Here is a 16,953-nt window from a genome sequence, read left to right on the forward strand (position 1 = left end):
TGCGACGCGCGCGCGCAGCGCGTCGGAACTCGGAAGTGTGGGTGCCCCGCTCGCTGTGGGCCGCACCGCGGCGGCGCCCCCCACCCCACCCTCCGCCCCGGATGGCTCAGGAACAGGGGCTGGGGGCCCGCGCGCTTCCCGGCTCGCAGACGCTGCTGGACGCCCTGCTCCGGAACCTCTACGATTTGGGTGAGTGCGGGGTCTCGGGGCCCACGTGGGAAGCGGACTGGCCGCTGAGGATCTGCTGTACCTTCGAGACTGGGCCGTCCTCGGCCCTTGCACGTGGAGCACCCCTCAGCTTTTCGACCTGGTTCCCGGGATGGGTGCAGCACGCGCCTCCGACAGAGGTCTCCTTCCCCGCGCCCCACGGCCGGGCTCTGTCGTGGCTCTTCTTCGACCGAGCTACCCGAGCCGTCCCTGAGTGTGGCACCGGCGTGGATGCTCGTCGGAAGCGCCGAGGCTTTCAGGCTTGCAGCGTGTGATGCGCGCAGGACCCTGGGCTCCCGAGCACAGCCCCCCCACTCCACCCCGTGGACATTTCCCGGCGGTCTGGGAAGCCCGCTTGCCCCACTCCGCCCTGGTGCCACCTTGTCTCTGTAGTTCCCCAACCTTCAGTGCGCTCCTCCCCTGCGGACTTCCTTCCACTAAGTTGGCCGTTCTCTCTTTTTGTTTGGGGAGAAGGAAAGAAAAACGGTTATTTGAGATTGGCCACCGCCTGGCACGTTAGTGGGAAAGGACAGTTCCACATATTCTGGAGAATTTGGTCCAGGTTAGGTGACATCCCTTGTTCAGGCAAGAGATAGCCTGGGCATTGGTGTCTTTAAGGAGCAAACGTTTCTTCAATTTGTAACGTGCTGTTGCCAAAGCTATTGTAGTTGGGAGCCATTGCTCAAGATTCTAAGCTGGGGGGGGGGGCCTGGGTGGCTCTTGGGGTTGAAGCCTCTGCCTTTCGCTCAGGTCATGATCCCAGGATCCTGGGATGGAGCCCCGCACTGGGCTCTCTGCTCAGTGGGGAACCTGCTTCCTCCTCTCTCTCTTTGCCTGCCTCTTTGCCTACTTGTGATCTCTGTCAAATAAATAAATAAACGCTTTTAAAAAAAAAGATTCTATAAAGCCTCTGCCTTCGGCCCAGGTCATGATCCCAGGACCCTGGGATCGAGCCCCACATCAGGCTCTCTGCTCAGTGCAGAGCCTGCTTCTCTCTCTCTCTCTGCCTGCCTCTGTGCCTACTTGTGTTCTCTGTCAAATAAATAAAGTCTTTAAAAAAAAAAAAGATTCTAAGCTCACACAGTAAAAATAATAGCTAAAAAGTATGGAGAATTTGCCATATAGTTTCCGTCTTTCAGGTATTTACTCATTTAATCTTTACCTCTGGTGAAATATAGTCATTAATCCCATTTATTACAAATGTGGAAACAAGCCGTAGGGGTTAAAATGCTTACCGAAATTCACCTAGCTGTTAATTTGCAGAGCGTGGGTTCCAGTCTCCAGACTGTCCAGCCCCTGCCCCTCGCCTTGTATTGACTTGGCCTGTGGACGTAACGTTTCTACCCCCTTGGGAATATATCGGAGGACAGAGAAGACTTAAGTCTCTGGCCTTGAGAAGTTTAAAAACTAGAGGAAAAGAAAATTCTGCCAAATCCTAAATATAGTTTATGTTAGCACAGGCTTGAAATTATTCAAGGAGCTCTGAAGGCTTGGGCCGTAACTACCCATTTTTAGGTGCCCAATGCCAAAGTTTAGGTACCTTTTATATAAGTAAACAGAAATGATCAGTCGGTATTTAGAAAGCGCTGTGATACTTGCGGTGCAGGTGAGCACTTGATGTCAGAGCCTTCAGGTGGCTGGTCAGAATTGAACAGGTGAAACATAGAGGCGATACAGGGATTTCGTAGAAAATAAATGTGTTCACATTGAACCACTTGTAGGTTCATCCTAATGCATAACTGAAAAAAAATGGGAAGACTGTAATACCCACCCGCATCCCTAGAGAGTATCAAAAAATAAAACATCAGCTGTAGTGGCAGACATTTTTCGCACAAAGTGTGAGCCAATGGGGATTGCCAGTTCCCTGGAGACTGTTGCCTTGAGGTTGCTCTTAGTATGGACTGAGGTCAGGGCTGAAGTAATTGTGCCGTGGGTCAGAGACACGACCATAGTTAGTTACCTAGCAGAAGATGTTGTGTCTTGGAGTCTACATATTGTGCAAATACAACAAACCGTAAGACAATCATAGAAAACAAACAGGGTTACTGGAGGGGGCATTGGGGGAATGGGGTAAGTGGGTGATGAGTGTTAAGGAGGGCATGTGATGTAATGAGCACTGGGTATCACATGTGATGTAATGAGCACTGATGAATCACAGACCGGTACTTCTGAAACCAATAATACTTATATGTTAATTAATTGAATTAAAATTAAAAAAGAAAATAAAAATACCCCTGCCCCAGAATTGTGCAAAAATCACCCCATTTGAAGAAAAAGAAATCTTTTGTTTCTTTGTATTTCTGGGTATTGATAGCCATCGCGTACATACAGACACATTCACATGATTTGACAATTTGATAAAGCCAAAGCTATTTATTTTCCTGCTCTGTGTTTGAAGAAACAGAGGAGACAGAAGATGAACCAGAACAGAAAAGGATCAGGAAGAGAGGAGAAACCAAGAAGAGAGGTGCCGAGACGCCCGTCTCGCCGGTGGCGGCAGCAGAGCCAGCTCCCCGACCTGCTTCCTTTGGAAGAGGTCAAAGGAAGAGTGCCTCCAGCTTCTTCAAGGAACTCCAAGAAGAGCTGCGGTGTGCCCCTGCTGTGACCCCCGCTGGTTCCCCTTCAGGACCAGAAGCCCCTAGTGCTGCGGTATCTCCCCCAACCCTGAAGAACCCCAGAGAGCCAGTAGAAGTGATCGAATTTCACAGCAGAAATAAGAAAAGAAAAGAGAAGCTGGATCGAGATGAAAACACACAGGTAATGAGTTGGTCAGTTTCTGTGTATATGGTAAAAACCCTGATATCGCAGTTTTAGAGAAGTATCTCTTCTTTGTTCTCTCTTTTTCCATTATCTTTCTTTCTTTTTTTTTTTTTAAAGGGTTTGGGTGCTTGGGTGATTCTGTCTGCTAAGCGGCTGCCTTCAGCTCAGATCGTGACCTCAGGGTGCTGGGAGCTACGCTTTCTGCTCAGCGGGGAGTCTCCTTCTCCTTCTCCCTCTGCTCGTGCTTTCTCTCTCTCTCTCTTTCGCTCTCAAATAAATAAATTGTTTTTCAAAAAGTTTTTTTTAATAAAAAAACATATAAAAGGTTTTATTCATTTAAGCACTCTTACCTGACATGGGGCTTGAACTCATGACCCCAAGATCAAGAGTTGCAGGCTGTACCGACTGAGCCTGCCAGACTCCCTTAGATGACTGTCTTTTTAGACCGTGTCAGGGATCCCCAAGACCACCCTCTGGCTTGATGGTTTGCGAAAAGCACTCACAGGCCTCAACACTCAGCATGAACTCACCATGATGGTTACAAATTACCACAGCAAAAGGATACAGAGTAAAAGCAGTGAAGGAAAAAAGTGCAGGGAGGGAGGCCTGGAGGAAACCAGGTGTCAGTGTGTAGATGTCCCCTCCCAGTGGAATTGCATGGGATGCGTTTCATTCCCCCAGTGGCAACGCGTGACAGCTTGTGGGGGTGTTGGCCAGCCATGGAATTTCACCCCAGTCTGGGTGTCCACAGTTTTCACTGAGAAATGCGTTAACGTAGACACACAGACTGACAGTAGTTACTGAAGCTCTAGGCACCCAGGAAAAAAGTAGATATTAACCATCAATCACATTGTTGCTATAAATAATCTTGGCAAACTTAGTACAGCTTGGCTCAGTGCCTTGGGGATGCAAAAACACTCTTCTCAGACAATTGGTCAGCTCCCAGGAACCAGGAGAGCCAGTTCTGAAGACAAGACTTCCTTAGGCATGTACAGAGTTTGAGGAACATAAGCCTGCTGAGTGTACCCTTCCATGCTGATAAGCCTTCTGCCTGATGGTGCTCAGAAAAGTCAGTCAGTCAACTATTTCTGGCTGCAAGTCATGGGGATACAGCATTGAACAAAAGTGACAAAACTGCTTTTTCTCAAGGAACTTGCATTCTGGTGGAAAGCAGCTAGATTTCACTGAGCAGTACTCTCTCCCAGACTGAATGTGTTAAGTCTCACGCAAAATTCAGTCCAGGAGAGAGGTGTAGTTGCCTATCCAAGTTTCCCCACAAGGGTATTAAGGATCCGTGCAAAAATCCAGGCATTCTATTTCTGTTGCATTCCTCATGTCCTATAAACTTTTGTCTATCATCAGAGGAAAAGGGGACTATATTGGTTTTCTAGGGCTGCTGGGCAGATGTTTGTTCTCTTAGAGTTCTGCAGGCCAGAAAGACCAACATCAAGGTGTTGGTTGGGTACACTCGCCTCCGAAAGGGAATCCTTCCTTCTTCCACCTGTAGCTCGAGGCTTGGCTCATGGCTGCATCACCGTCAACTCCTCCTTCACCTGCATGTGGCCCTCTGTCCATCGGAGTCTCAAATCTCCCTCTACCTTTCTCCTAGAAGAACAGCTATCATTGGGATTAGGGCCCACCCGAAATCTAGGACGGGTCCTGTCATGAGATCCTTAACTTAATTATACTGCGAAGACCCTTTTTTGTTTTTGTTTTGTTTTTTTTTTGAAGATTTTATTTTATTTGAGAGAGAGAGAGAACATGAGAGGCGAGAGGTCAGAGGGAGAAGCAGACTCCCCACCAAGCTGGGAGCTTGATGCGGGACTCGATCCCGAGACTCCAGGATCATGACCTGAGCCGAAGGCAGTTAGTTCCTTAACCACCTGAGCCACCCAGGCGCCCTTGTAAAGACCCTTTTTAGAAATAAGATCCATTCGCTGATTCTGGGGATTAGAACGTGGTCACATCTCTTTTTGGAGACCACAATTCAACCCACTGCAAAGATAGTCAGGCTTGCATCTTTCTTGGTGAACGTGTGTGAGCGCGTGCTAGCATCCAGTGCTTACCACATCTTGTTTGTGGTTTAGAAAACCCAGCTGTGGTATCTTTACTAGGGTTCAGGTAGCTCTTCATGTCAGGTTCACCAACTTGTCTTCCTCAAAGACTAATAGCGCTTTTTGTAATCATCTACCTTTATTTTAGGATTCTAGGTCAGTTTCCAGCTCCAAATACTGGGACACTGGGAGCTGTCACAGGTAGGCCAGGAAGTGGGAGCTGTCACAGGTAGGCCAGGAAGTGGATTTCCTTGGCCATTCAGCTGGCCAGAGTCACCACATTGGCCAGCCGGGGAAGCTTACAGTGGTCAGTATTATGACAGCAAACCCTTGTGCACCAAACCTTGGGTACCATAGTATTTTCTGTGTGTGCCATGCAGTGTAAAAGGTTGAACACTGCATCATATATAATTCTGGTTTGGGGAATTTAACAAACAAACATCTGGGTACCTCTCTCATTTTTTCAGGTGTCTCGGTCTTCTCTTTCCTCTTACACTCGTTGGGTTCTTTGTAGAATGGAAAGTTTTCTAATAGCACAAAAACGTTGGCATTGAATGAGTGCATTTCTCTGTCTCTTACTAACAGAACATCTGCTTCCAGCTGTTAGATCCTTTTTCATCCTCTTCTGATTGACCCCTTTTTCATTGGCTTTTCTTGGGAACCTCAGCTTATCCAACATTTTGGATTTTCTGACCTTAATGAAATTTTTCAGTTGCTCTTGGCATTCTGCCCTTTTCTTCTTCTTCTTCTTCTTCTTCTTCTTTTTTTTTTAAGATTTTATTTATTTATTTGACAGAGATCACAAGTAGGCAGAGAGACAGGCAGCGAGATGGGGGGAAGCAGCTCCCCGCTGAGCAGAGAGCCTGATGTGGGGCTTGATCCCAGGACCCTGGGATCACGACCTAAGCCGAAGGCAGAGGCTTTAACCCACTGAGCCACCCGGGCGATCCTGCCCTTTCCTTCTTTTTAAAATGTATCTTTTGAACACATGAATGTGTCTGGATAAGGAGACCAAAAACGAACACAATAAAAACACATACGCCTATAAAAGACTTGATGTCGTATTGCGACTTGTAAACAAATACAGAGGAAGAGAACGCTGGGTATTAATGGCATATCCCGGTAAAGGGGATGTCAGCTAAGGATGTCAGCTGGGAGTAATTAGGATAAGTCACGCTATGCCAAGGGTTTGTATTAACGTAGTAAATGATAGTTGTGGTCCCTGTTCTCTGAAAGCTTTGGGTCATTGTAGGACAGTTCAGACAGACATGGATTCCGCCCAAATAGCTAGTAAGATAATAACAGCCCACATGGAGTCTGCTGGTTGTGTTTGGAGAATACTTGAGAGATACAAGTTAGACAACCCAGCTGGCCCTGCCTGAACCCCGGAAGTGACCTTCTTTCCCTAGAACTTGGACCTGTGACATAGATACCGTGATTAAACAGCCTTGTGTATTGAAACAGGGTCCATGGTGTACTATGGAGATTTATAATGAGAAATATATTTATATTTGGTTTTTGTGCCTCATTTCTGGCACAGAACTCCTGTAACCCCTGTAATTCCCTAGGGGATGTAAAGGTGTCTTTTGTTAGCAAGTGATGTGGAAATGCTTTAAAGGTGGGAGCAGGTTGCTAGGAGAATCAATTGCACAATTAGAGGTTTAGAAATTTTCAGTGCCATCTCCCTGACCTCTGGGGAGAAGTAATGGGCTGGAGGTTGAATTGACTGCCTGTGACCAGTGATTTAATCTGGCATAGTTAAGTAATGAAGCCTCCGTAGAAACCCAAAGGGTTGGGAGAGCTGGGTTGGTGACCGTGTGGAGGTGCTTGGAGAGTGACACGTTCAGAGAGGACATGGAAGTGCCTGGTTCTGTCCCACATACCTTGCCCTGTGCGTCCCCTCATCTGCCTGTTCCTGAGTTACATCCTTTTACAGTCAGCCAGTGCGCCGTAAGGTGGATGGCTTCCCTGAGTTCTGTGAGCCACTCTAGCAAACTAATCGAACCCAAGGAGGATTTGTGGGAGCTGCTGATCTGTAGGCGGTTGGTCCAAAGCACAGACGGGTGACAGCACGGGCTTGTGGCTGCTGAGTGAGGTGGGTGGCAGTCTTGTAGGACTGAGCCCGTAACCTGTGCAATCTGATGCCATTTCCAGGTAGAGCATCTCACAGTTGAGTTGAATTGTAGCTGGTGTGGGAGCATTTGCTTGTTGGCTCTGTGGGGAAACCCATCCCCAACATCACCCCATTTCATGGATTAATCAGGGAACTTGGCCACCATTTATAGAACATTTTACCCATCCCAACTGTCTAACCTATAAATGGACTTCCTGATCCTATCCCTTTTATAAAACAGTGACTATAGAAGTAGTTTGGTAGGAAATAGTAGGTAACAGATCGTTTATGCACTTAACTCATTTATTCACAAATAATTGGGTGCCCACTACTTGCCAGACCCACTAGATCCAGCAGTGAACGAGATACAGTCCTCTGTCCTTGTGGAGTATACAGTCTACTGCTAGAGTCAGATCCCAAGTCAATTAATAATATAATTAAAAAGAGTTTTAAAGGGCACCTGGGTGGCTCAGTTGATTAAGTGTCTGCTTTTGGCTCAGGTCATGATCCCAGGGTCCTGGGATCGAGTCCCATATTCAGACTCCCTGCTCAGCCAGGAGTCAGCCTCTCCCTCTCTCTCTGCCCCTCATGCTGGCTCGCTTGCTCTCCCTCCCTCCCTCTCTCTCTCAAATTAATAAACTCTTAAAAAAAAAAGTTTTGAACCCTCTAAGGGAAAGAAATAGGGTCTTGAGAGTAAGAGACAGAGCGTCCTTTCAGTGGAGTGGGCAGGCAGTCTCAGGACGAGGTGACACTCTGCTAACGCTGGCCCCTGAGAGGAGCCTGAAGAGCCAACATGCTGGAAGAGTGCCCGTGGGGTGAGAAGGCCTGAGGGGGTCTGGGAGCTGGAAGCCTAGCGGTATAGGACAGAGGGGAGAGAAGATGAGCTATGGTGCAGGGGCAGGCCGGGGCCAACCTGGACTTGGGATTTGAGGACCGAGTGCGAGGCTGCCTGTGAGGGGGAGTGAAAGCCCCAGGTTAGCGGCTGGAAACGAGCCGAGAGTTGCTTGGCTGATGTGTCTTCTCGGTATTTTCTCCGCCCTTAGCATCATCTGTGTCCTGAACCTTAGCCTCCTTTGTGGCCTCCATAGAAAGAGATAAGAAAGACATCCTAGGGGCGCCTGGGTGGCTCAGTGGGTTAAAGCCTCTGCCTTCAGCTCAGATCATGATCTTGGGATCCTAGGATCGAGCCCCACATCAGGCTCTCTGCTTGCCAGGGAACCTGCTTCCCCCTCTCTCTCTGCCTGCCTCTCTGCCTACTTGTGATACCTCTCTCTGTCAAATAAATAAGTAAAATCTTAAAAAAAAAAAAAAAAAGACATCCTAGAAATCCGAGGACAGTGGACTCTAGATCCAAAGGCCCTCTTGGCTCCTGTGGCCCGCACACAGGTGCATGCAGACCACTCCCAAGCACGTAGCAGATCATTGTAACACCTGACATTTATGGGGCTTGTCCGCTGCTCGAATGATTACTTCGTCTGGTCGCTAATTCCTTATCTCCCTGAATCCTGACAAGTTTCCCTGTCTTCATCGCTGGTTAGAGAGGCTAAGATACTTACCCCGCGTTTCAACAGTCAGCTGCTCCCTCTCTGCAGTTCCAGAAGCTCAGAGCTTTGGAAGGCACAGCTTTGGTTTTTGTTTGGAAGCTTGGTGCAGGTTTATTTGGCAGCAAAACCTGACCTGAACTCATACGAGGCTTAGGCATTATTTTTGTCTGTTCCGTTTGGCTTGAATATCCACAGATCGTGCGGCAGAGATACGAATGTCCTTAATGATGGGCTTCTGCCGCGGCCCCCGCTCCAAGTGGTATTTTGTCTTCAGTGCGTTGGCAGCGTGACCTTCCTAAAATTTGAAAGCCTCTGAATTTTCTAAGGATTCCACAGAAGGGACTGTGGATGTGAAGTAAGAACCAGAGCTCAGGTTCGGACCCCAGGCTTTCTGACTTGAAAGCTGTTCTGCTAGAGAGAGAGAGAGAGAGAGAGCGAGAGCAAGCGAGTGGAGAGCGAGCAGATTAGGTTAGGCTCCTTGTCCTTTGAGTAACAGAAGCATGTGGACTGGGAATCTTCACCAGGAAGAAAGACCTGTCCCCCGTGTTACCACCGCAGTGCTTACTGTTCTCATGACCTCTGCAATATCTCGATCCCTCCCTGCGGCTCAACCCTGAAATCCTCTACCCTCCAGGGCACCCTGTAACTTTGCTCCACACCCCTGTTCTTTAGCAAATCCAGGGCTGGTAAAAAAGAAAGTGTTTACTTACCCAACTGCTCTCTCTATGGACAAAGGTTGGACAGTAACTAGTAGAAGAAAAGAATCTTACCAGTGCAGCCAAAAATAGCCCTGGTCAGCCAGTCAGCCCATGGACGTGTTCACCAAGCCCCAGGGGCCTGCCGGCCTTCATCTCGCACCCCAAACTCTTCCTTCGTTTTATAGCTTTCTTCTGTCTTCGGAGCCTGACACACAAGTTCTCAAAATGTGCAAAGCTTTCTCTTTCCTGTGTGTGGGACCCTATAGCTCTAGTGGTCAGGATAGATAAGGCTGTGGTTCGATAGTTTAGTCCCTACATCTTAGTGGTTTGAAGGCAAAAGTTAATTATTTTTACATGTCCATCAGGGTTGGCAAGGACAGAGTGTGCTGTCACACACTGTCCTCGTCTAGGGGCCCAGGATAATAGGAACTCCGCCAGCTGGAAGGCTCGCAGTTGCTCTGGCGGAGAAGGGGAGTCGATGGTTGGCTCTTAGAGGTTCCTTATGGAAGGGGCATCCTTCCCCTCTGCTCACGTGTCTTTGGCCAAAGAAACTCACATAGCCCTACCTAACTTCAGGTAGGCAGGGAAGCCTAGAAGCAGGGGAGGACCCAGTGTTGCCTGCTGCAGTGAGCACCAGGGGAGAGCAGACAGGGAGAAGCCCTGATGGTTTCTAAATCAGGTAATACATGCTAAGTAATGGACTGAAAGTTCTTTAAAACTGTGAATAAAAGTTAGACATTGACAGGGTCATGCCTATGAACTGAGCAAATAGTGAGCTAAGAATGCTCCCCTTTATGATAAACAAGGATCTAGAATCCAGACCTTTTCTCAGACAAATCGAGAGCTGCAAAGCGGAGATATTTCTGGCAAAATGTAAACAGAGGGCTTGAAAATGGCAGGGTATCTATGTCCCACCAGACCTGCCACCCAGGCCTGCACAGGCCCTAGGCCCGGTGTCCCCATGGCCGGGGTGAACTGAGGCCTGCATGCGGCATCTGGGGTGTTCTGTGGGGTTGGTGTTGGGGAAAGCAGGGACGTCGGAAGCCGTGGCCCTCTCCTCTGTGGGCCATTCTCGTCCCCAGACCCAAGGCTTTCAGCCCCACGGTGACAGTCACGCAGGTAGCCAAGTATTTTATTACAGCGCTTAGGTCCTCCTAGATGTTCCTTCCTCATGCCAATGTTCTGGAAATGGGGCAGCCAAGGGAACCTGTGCCATCTCCAGTAACGCTGGGAATCTCGTGCTCCTGAACGAAATTTTCAACTCAGAAAACTTTGGTTAGCCAGTGCCTCATTGGATGGATGGGAGGGAAGAATAGAGAGAGAGAACTATTTAAATTTTTAGAAAAGGAGGTAAATGTTTCCTAGGATTTTGGAGGTCTGTGAACCGCACACAGTTTCTCTTCTTTAACTTACCATTTGTGTTTGAGGATCTGGGTGATCCCGAAGTCATTAAGACTTAAGCCAGAAGAAGTAGTACTGTTTATCATAGTAAATAGATTGGGTGTGCATGCCAGCAGAGAAGGATTTTTAACTTCAGGGTAAAGACATTTTTTTTTCCAGGCACGGAACAGGAAATAAGACTTTCTGGGGAAGAGGAACGGAAGCGCCTGGCATCCTTTGTGTGCCCGTGGTCTTAATTAAGGCATCTGATTCTGTGAAATACAGGAGTGAGGAAAACCGTAAGCATCATCAAAGTCAGGAATCTTGGTAAAGTAACGTGGAAGATGCATTTACTGTGACTGTAAGCACAGACCGGGGCCACACGCTTGGAGCGTGGCAGACCTCCTCATATGTCTGTCCTGCCAGGAGTCACTGTGCAGCGTGCCAGTGGGTGAGCAGCACTGTGGTGACTGCCCAGCGGGGCCGTCGTTCGTAGTGGATCAGTCAACACTGAGAGTACTGGCCATGTCTTCCCGTTTCCCGGACCTGGATAACGTTTAGCAGTGAGCGCTGTTTCCACTTTGTAAGAACCCCTCTGGGAGGTCAGGACATGGCCTCACAGAGAGAGCCTGTCACCTGGGGAAGTGTTCAGTGATCAACCCACACACCCACAATACAACCAGGATCAGCCAGAGTCCAGCTTCCGTTGGGAGGAGGGACCGGGAGACCTGCAGACAGCTGTGATCGAGGCCCCTGTCTGAGCAGGGTGTGGTGCAGGGCACTGCTGCGGCCCTCCACAGCGCCCCCTGCTGAGCAGGATGGGCGGGAGGTGCTGCCCTGGTGGGCTGCAAGGGTGCTTCGTCTGGAGGCTCCCCAGCTTTCAGACCCTGCTTTCTGTTGGCCCAGACTCGGTGGCTGGGGTAGTGTGGTGACCACTGCTGTTAGCTGGATGTGACAGTACATTTCCTTCAGATCTCAAGCTTCTGGTCAGTTCTGTGGGCTGGTAACCATAGCTAGTGGCTGTGTCGGTGTGAAGAGTCACATGCTTTGAAGGCATTTGCAGCACCTTTATTTTGTATTGAGAATTATAAACCAAATCTCCATTTCTAGAAACGTGGTGTTCCTGTAAAAATATTTAGTTAAGAGAGTTTTGTTAGCCATTATTTTAATGGGTAGATGGGAAGAAAGAGGGAAAGAGTTATTTAAATACAATGTTTAAGGGGCGCCTGAGCAGCGCAGTCGGTTAAGTGTCCAACTCTCGATATCAGCTCAGGTCATGATCTCGGTCATGACATAGAGCCCCACAGTGGGCTCCGCGCTGGGCGTGGAGCCTGCCCAAGACGCTCTCTCCCCTGCCTTCTGCCCCAACCCCACTCATGCACACACTCTCTCTCCTCTAAAAAATAATAAATAATAAAAAGATATATAGTGTTTATCCTCCAGAATCCCTGCTCACTAACCCTCTTCTAAACCCCCACTGAACAGAATCTTTTGCATGTGGTTTATGAGAGATGTTGGTCTCTCTCATCATCTTTTTAATTTTTTTTTAAAATTTTTTATTTTTTATAAACATACAATATATTTTTATCCCCAGGGGTACCTGTGAATCGCCAGGTTTACACACTTCACAGCACTCACCATAGCACATACCCTCCCCAATGTCCATAACCCCACCCCCCTCTCCCAAGCCCCCTCCCCCCAGCAACCCTCAGTTTGTTTTCTGAGATTAAGAGTCACTTATGGTTTGTCTATTTTTGTATTTTTAAAAAAATTCTCATCCTTTCTTAAGCTTTGATACCTTAACATTTTTTTCTCCATTTTTCTTTGATGAAGACTTCCATGCAACATGCTTATGTTATCATTTGGTATTTGGGCATCTGGGCCAGTTTCAAGGCTTTTTAAAACATGACTGCTCTGTTGGTGACAAATGCTCCCATGATACAGTCACAGAGGATCTTAATAAGAATTTTTTTTCTTTTCAGACCAAAACTAGTATCCCTGAGAAAGGTGTGGAGAGACAAGAATTTAACTTAGAGAAGGTATGTGTTTTGAAACTGTTCATTTTTTTCAGTTTTGGAGTGCCCCCCCCCAAAATATATATGTTTATATATGCATATATATATATTTCCATGTCCAGTGGTTGAAATAATGGTTAAGCAAATCCCCTGCCTTCCGGTGGTGAATACTAGGCTGTCACTTAAAACACACTGGTTTTTGGCTGCAGGGCCCATGATGCAGAGGTAAGTCGAGAAGCAGGGAGGGAAGTGTGTATTCTGCGGTTGTAACTACGTTTTTAAAATGCATGAGAAAAAAGATAGGAGGAGGTAATTCAACTGCTGAGAAGGGGCATTTCTCTTTCTCTGCAGCATCTTTTTTTTTTTAAAGATTTTTATATATTTATCAGACAGACAGAGATCACAAGTAGAGAGGCAGGCAGAGAGAAGGAGGAAGCAGGCTCAGAGAGCCCGATGCGGGGCTCGATACCAGGACCCTGGGATCATGACCTGAGCTGAAGGCAGAGGCTTTAACCCACTGAGCCACCCAGGCGCCCCCCTCTGCAGCATCTTTAAACAAACAAACACAAATCTGTGTTCAAAGCACCTATGAGAAGTGGTTTCTCAGAGGGAGCGAGTGTTCAGAGAGGGACTTTTAAGTGGAAATTCCTGTCTGGAGGGGCAGTAGCTTGTTTCAGAGAGAATCCTGGTATGTAGAGCTCAGCATTTAATCCTAGGTCTGTTGCTTCACCTGCCCAAAATTCAACACGGAGAACGAGTGTTGGGAGGTTATGGTAAGAAATTACGTAAGACCGCCACAGAGCTCTGTAAACCACAGCACGACAGAGTTCCCGCTCCAGCACATTGTGTCTGATGTGGGCTACCCCAGAGGTAGATCTCTTCCCAGGGTTCTCTGGAATGCACTTGGGGTTCATTCAACTCTGTGTCCACAGGCTCGCTTGGAAGTGCACCGGTTCGGGATCACGGGTTATGGAAAAGGGAAGGAACGACTCCTGGAACGGGAACGTGCCATCATGCTGGGTGCTCAGGTGAGGGGCTGCTTCTGTCTCATCAGCAGACAGGATACCTACAGGAAAGGGGAGAACCCAGGGCAAGGCAGGGGAGGGGTCACTGGGAGATCCTTGCAAAATAAAAAAATGGTATCTCTAGGTTTTATTTTTCCTGTTGCATTTCAGCCTCCCAAAAACAGTTACGTGAATTACAAGGTGTTGCAGGAGCAAATCAAAGAAAAGAAGGCAGCCAAGGAAGAAGAAAAGAGAATGGTACGAGTAAAAGCCGTTTTGTTACCAAGCTAGAACCAGGAAGTGGCCGCAGTTGGCCGCAGTGGAGTCAGGAGGCAGTGGCCACAGTAGGGTAGAGAGTGACATGATCGTTCTTTCCCCTGTTCAAGTCAGCTTTGTTCTCTAACACTACCCAGGGAAGCCGGCATATTCATCTGAAGGGTTTGCTCTGAAATAGCGAGTTCCTGCTCAGATCCCATCAGCTATTGTGGTCTTTCTCCTGTGTTGCGTTTTACAGTGTACAGAACACAAGGGCTTATGATAGATGACAGAGGGGTAGATGCTGTGCTCCCTCCTTTTCCCCTTTAGTGAAAGGTGGAATGTTTCTCCTGTCAGTTTTTTCTGGAATGACCTTTGACACTCTTGAAAGAGCTTTAGAATGAAACTGAGTGTATGTTTAATATGCCTGCTTGAGAAAAAGATGAAAAGTAAATGGTGCCTCACTGGCTTTTTTTTTTTTTTTTTTTTTTAAGATTTTAAAAATTTATTTGACAGACAGAGATCACATGTAGGCAGAGAGAGAGAGAGACAGAGAGAAGCAGGCCTCCTGCTGAGCAGAGAGCCCTATTCGGGGCTCGATCCCAAGACCCTGAGATCATGACCTGAGCTGAAGGCAGAGGCTTAACCCACTGAGCCACCCAGGCGCCCGCCTCTCTGGCTTTTGATCACACACCTCATCTGTTTTTGAATCTCCATTATCCACTATTGACACGTATATTATCCTAAATTCTGAAATCAGGCCCAGGACACAGATATCTTCAAGAAAAAGAAGAGGAGAGGGCAGGAAGACAGGTGAGTGACATCCTCAGGTACTGGGGAGGAATGATCTGGGTAAACCTATTGATGAGTTCTGAAACTAACGCCTGGAGTTTACCTGGTGTTTCTAGCCCGGTAGAGTGCTTCACTGCCCCTCATGCCTTCCAAGCAAGTCCTGGGTAGGGGGAAGACAGTGTCCCAGATTGAACAACTGCCTCAGAACTGAATCAGGAATCTCCTCCAGGCTCCCATTTGTAAAGATCAGACAGCTCAGGTGACTCGTGGAGAAACTGAGGTTGACATTCCCAGCCCGCGCTAAGAGCCTGCCTGTGTGGCGGCGGGGTCCAGGGCCGTGTCCTGTTCTCTGCCGTACCGCAGGAGGCAGAGCGCCGTGACCTGAGGAACAGACCATCGAGTCTCTTCATGCTGGTGTCTTAGCTTTGGTCCAAACATGCCTTTCCTTGCTCCCTGAATTACCGTTTCAAAATTGACTTCTTTTGTCTTAACCCTTTTCTTGGACTCCTTAGTGAGCTTGTGCATGGGTGGTCGTTTGTCCTGGCCACATGCCTCTGTCTTTTGAGGATCCGCTGCGTGCCAGGCACGTAGGTGTCTTAGGTGTCGGGTGTCGGGAATTCAGCCATGATCGCCTGGGGTGGGGGGCGGTATACCTGCCTTTGGGGAGCTTACATTGTAGTGAGGGAAACACCTCGAAACCTACAAACAGGTAAGCATGGGAATGTCAGGTTCTGTGAGGAGGTTGCAGTAAAGCATTATAAAAGAATATCACTGGGGGTGGGAGGGCTGGGATGTCATTCGGCAGGGGGGTGACCTCTGAGTTGAGAACTGAGTGAAGAGGAGGGGACAGCCTAGAAAGATCATTAGCAGAACATTCTCTGCAGAAGAAGCCAGTGCGAGGGCCCCGAGACAGGAAGGCGGCTGGCATGTTTCAGGGACCACAGGAAGGTGGGTGGTGGTTGCGGTAGGGCGGTGGAGGGTGGTGTGCACGGGATGACCCCTGGAGTTTGCAGGAGTGGACCGTGGTCACTTGGTTGCTGGTGTTGCCATCCTCTTGTCCTTCTTCATAAGCTTAACTCTGGTACTTTTCTCTCCCTTTAACTGCAGGAAATCCAAAAAGAAGAAATCAGCTCCCAGTATTTTGTCCAGCGGACGGATTGGGCAGATTGGAAAATTCAAAAATGGGACGCTGATTCTGAGTCAGGTTGATATCAAGAAAATAAATTCCTCCCGAGTGGCGAAGTGAAGTCCTTTATAAAATAAAGAGAGGAACAGCAAAGTGCTGCTGCACTGAAACTGGACCCCTATAAGACTTCCAGATTCTTCTTATTTATTTTATATTTCATAGGCCGCTTTTCTGTTTTTAGGGAAAAATTTTCAGGAATAATAAAATGTGTAGTTCCTAAAGTGTCTGTTTCACGGCAGTGAGTGTGTGGCGGGAAGGGCCAGCTGCACTGGGCGTAGAAAGCAAACCTATTGAAAAGGATGCATAATCCTGTCCGGTGAGATTTACACTAGATTTGCTTTACCTGGTGTTTTGGGCATTTGCTTGTAATGTGATTTTTCGTAAACTTAATAATTTATTGATTTGTAAATGCTAATAGCTTTAAATTGCCTTTTCTTTTTTTTAAGACTTACTTATTTTAGAGAGACAGAGTGAGCACATGAGCAGGGAGAGGGGCAGGGAAAGGGGGCAAGTGAATCCCAAGCAGACTCCCCACTGAGCACAAAGCCTAATGCAGGGCCCTGTCTCACAACCCTGAGATCGTGACCTGAGCCAAAATCAGGAGTGGGACACTTCACCAACTGAGCCACTCAGGTAGCCCCAGATTGCCTTTTATTTTCTAAAAGTGGTTTAGTAGCAAAGGAAACAATCAATGAAACAAAGAGGCCATGCACAGAATGGGAGGAGATATTCGCAAATGACGCTACAAAGGGCTCATGTCCAAGATCTGTAAAGATCTTCTCAACTCAATGCCCAGAAAACAAATAACCAAGACAAAAAATGGGCAGGAGTCGTGAACAGACACTTCTCCAAAGAAGACATACAAATGGCTAACAGACACATGAAAAAATGTTCAGCATCAGGGAAATACAAATCAAAACCATATGGGGATACCACCTACAGCGG

At 47.8% G+C, this 16,953-nt stretch overlaps 2 protein-coding genes across 3 annotated transcripts in view; one reads left to right on the forward strand and one right to left on the reverse strand.

Annotated features, from left to right (window-relative positions):
• Nucleotides 1–1,462, reverse strand: part of GNPAT (glyceronephosphate O-acyltransferase) — a 36,618-nt gene extending 35,156 nt beyond the window's left edge. The window contains exon 1 of the mRNA XM_044239370.1: nt 1,443–1,462. The gene's annotated coding sequence lies outside the window, so the exon portion shown is untranslated. The remainder of the gene's footprint in view (nt 1–1,442) is intronic.
• On the forward strand, nt 11–16,137 carry C2H1orf131 (chromosome 2 C1orf131 homolog). 2 transcript variants are annotated; one of them, XM_044239371.1, is made up of 7 exons: nt 11–189; nt 2,606–2,964; nt 12,739–12,795; nt 13,704–13,799; nt 13,947–14,033; nt 14,791–14,843; nt 15,930–16,137. In XM_044239371.1, exons 1-7 carry the CDS (start codon nt 102–104, stop codon nt 16,066–16,068), a joined length of 879 nt encoding a protein of 292 aa, XP_044095306.1. In that variant the 5' UTR covers nt 11–101; the 3' UTR covers nt 16,069–16,137. The 2 variants fall into 2 exon arrangements, with proteins under 2 accessions (XP_044095306.1, XP_044095307.1); XM_044239372.1 differs by having other exon boundaries at nt 2,612–2,964.
• Nucleotides 16,138–16,953: the final 816 nt, after the last annotated feature.

This window comes from Neovison vison, chromosome 2, assembly GCF_020171115.1.
Source record: "Neovison vison isolate M4711 chromosome 2, ASM_NN_V1, whole genome shotgun sequence".
Lineage (NCBI taxonomy): Eukaryota > Metazoa > Chordata > Mammalia > Carnivora > Mustelidae > Neogale > Neogale vison.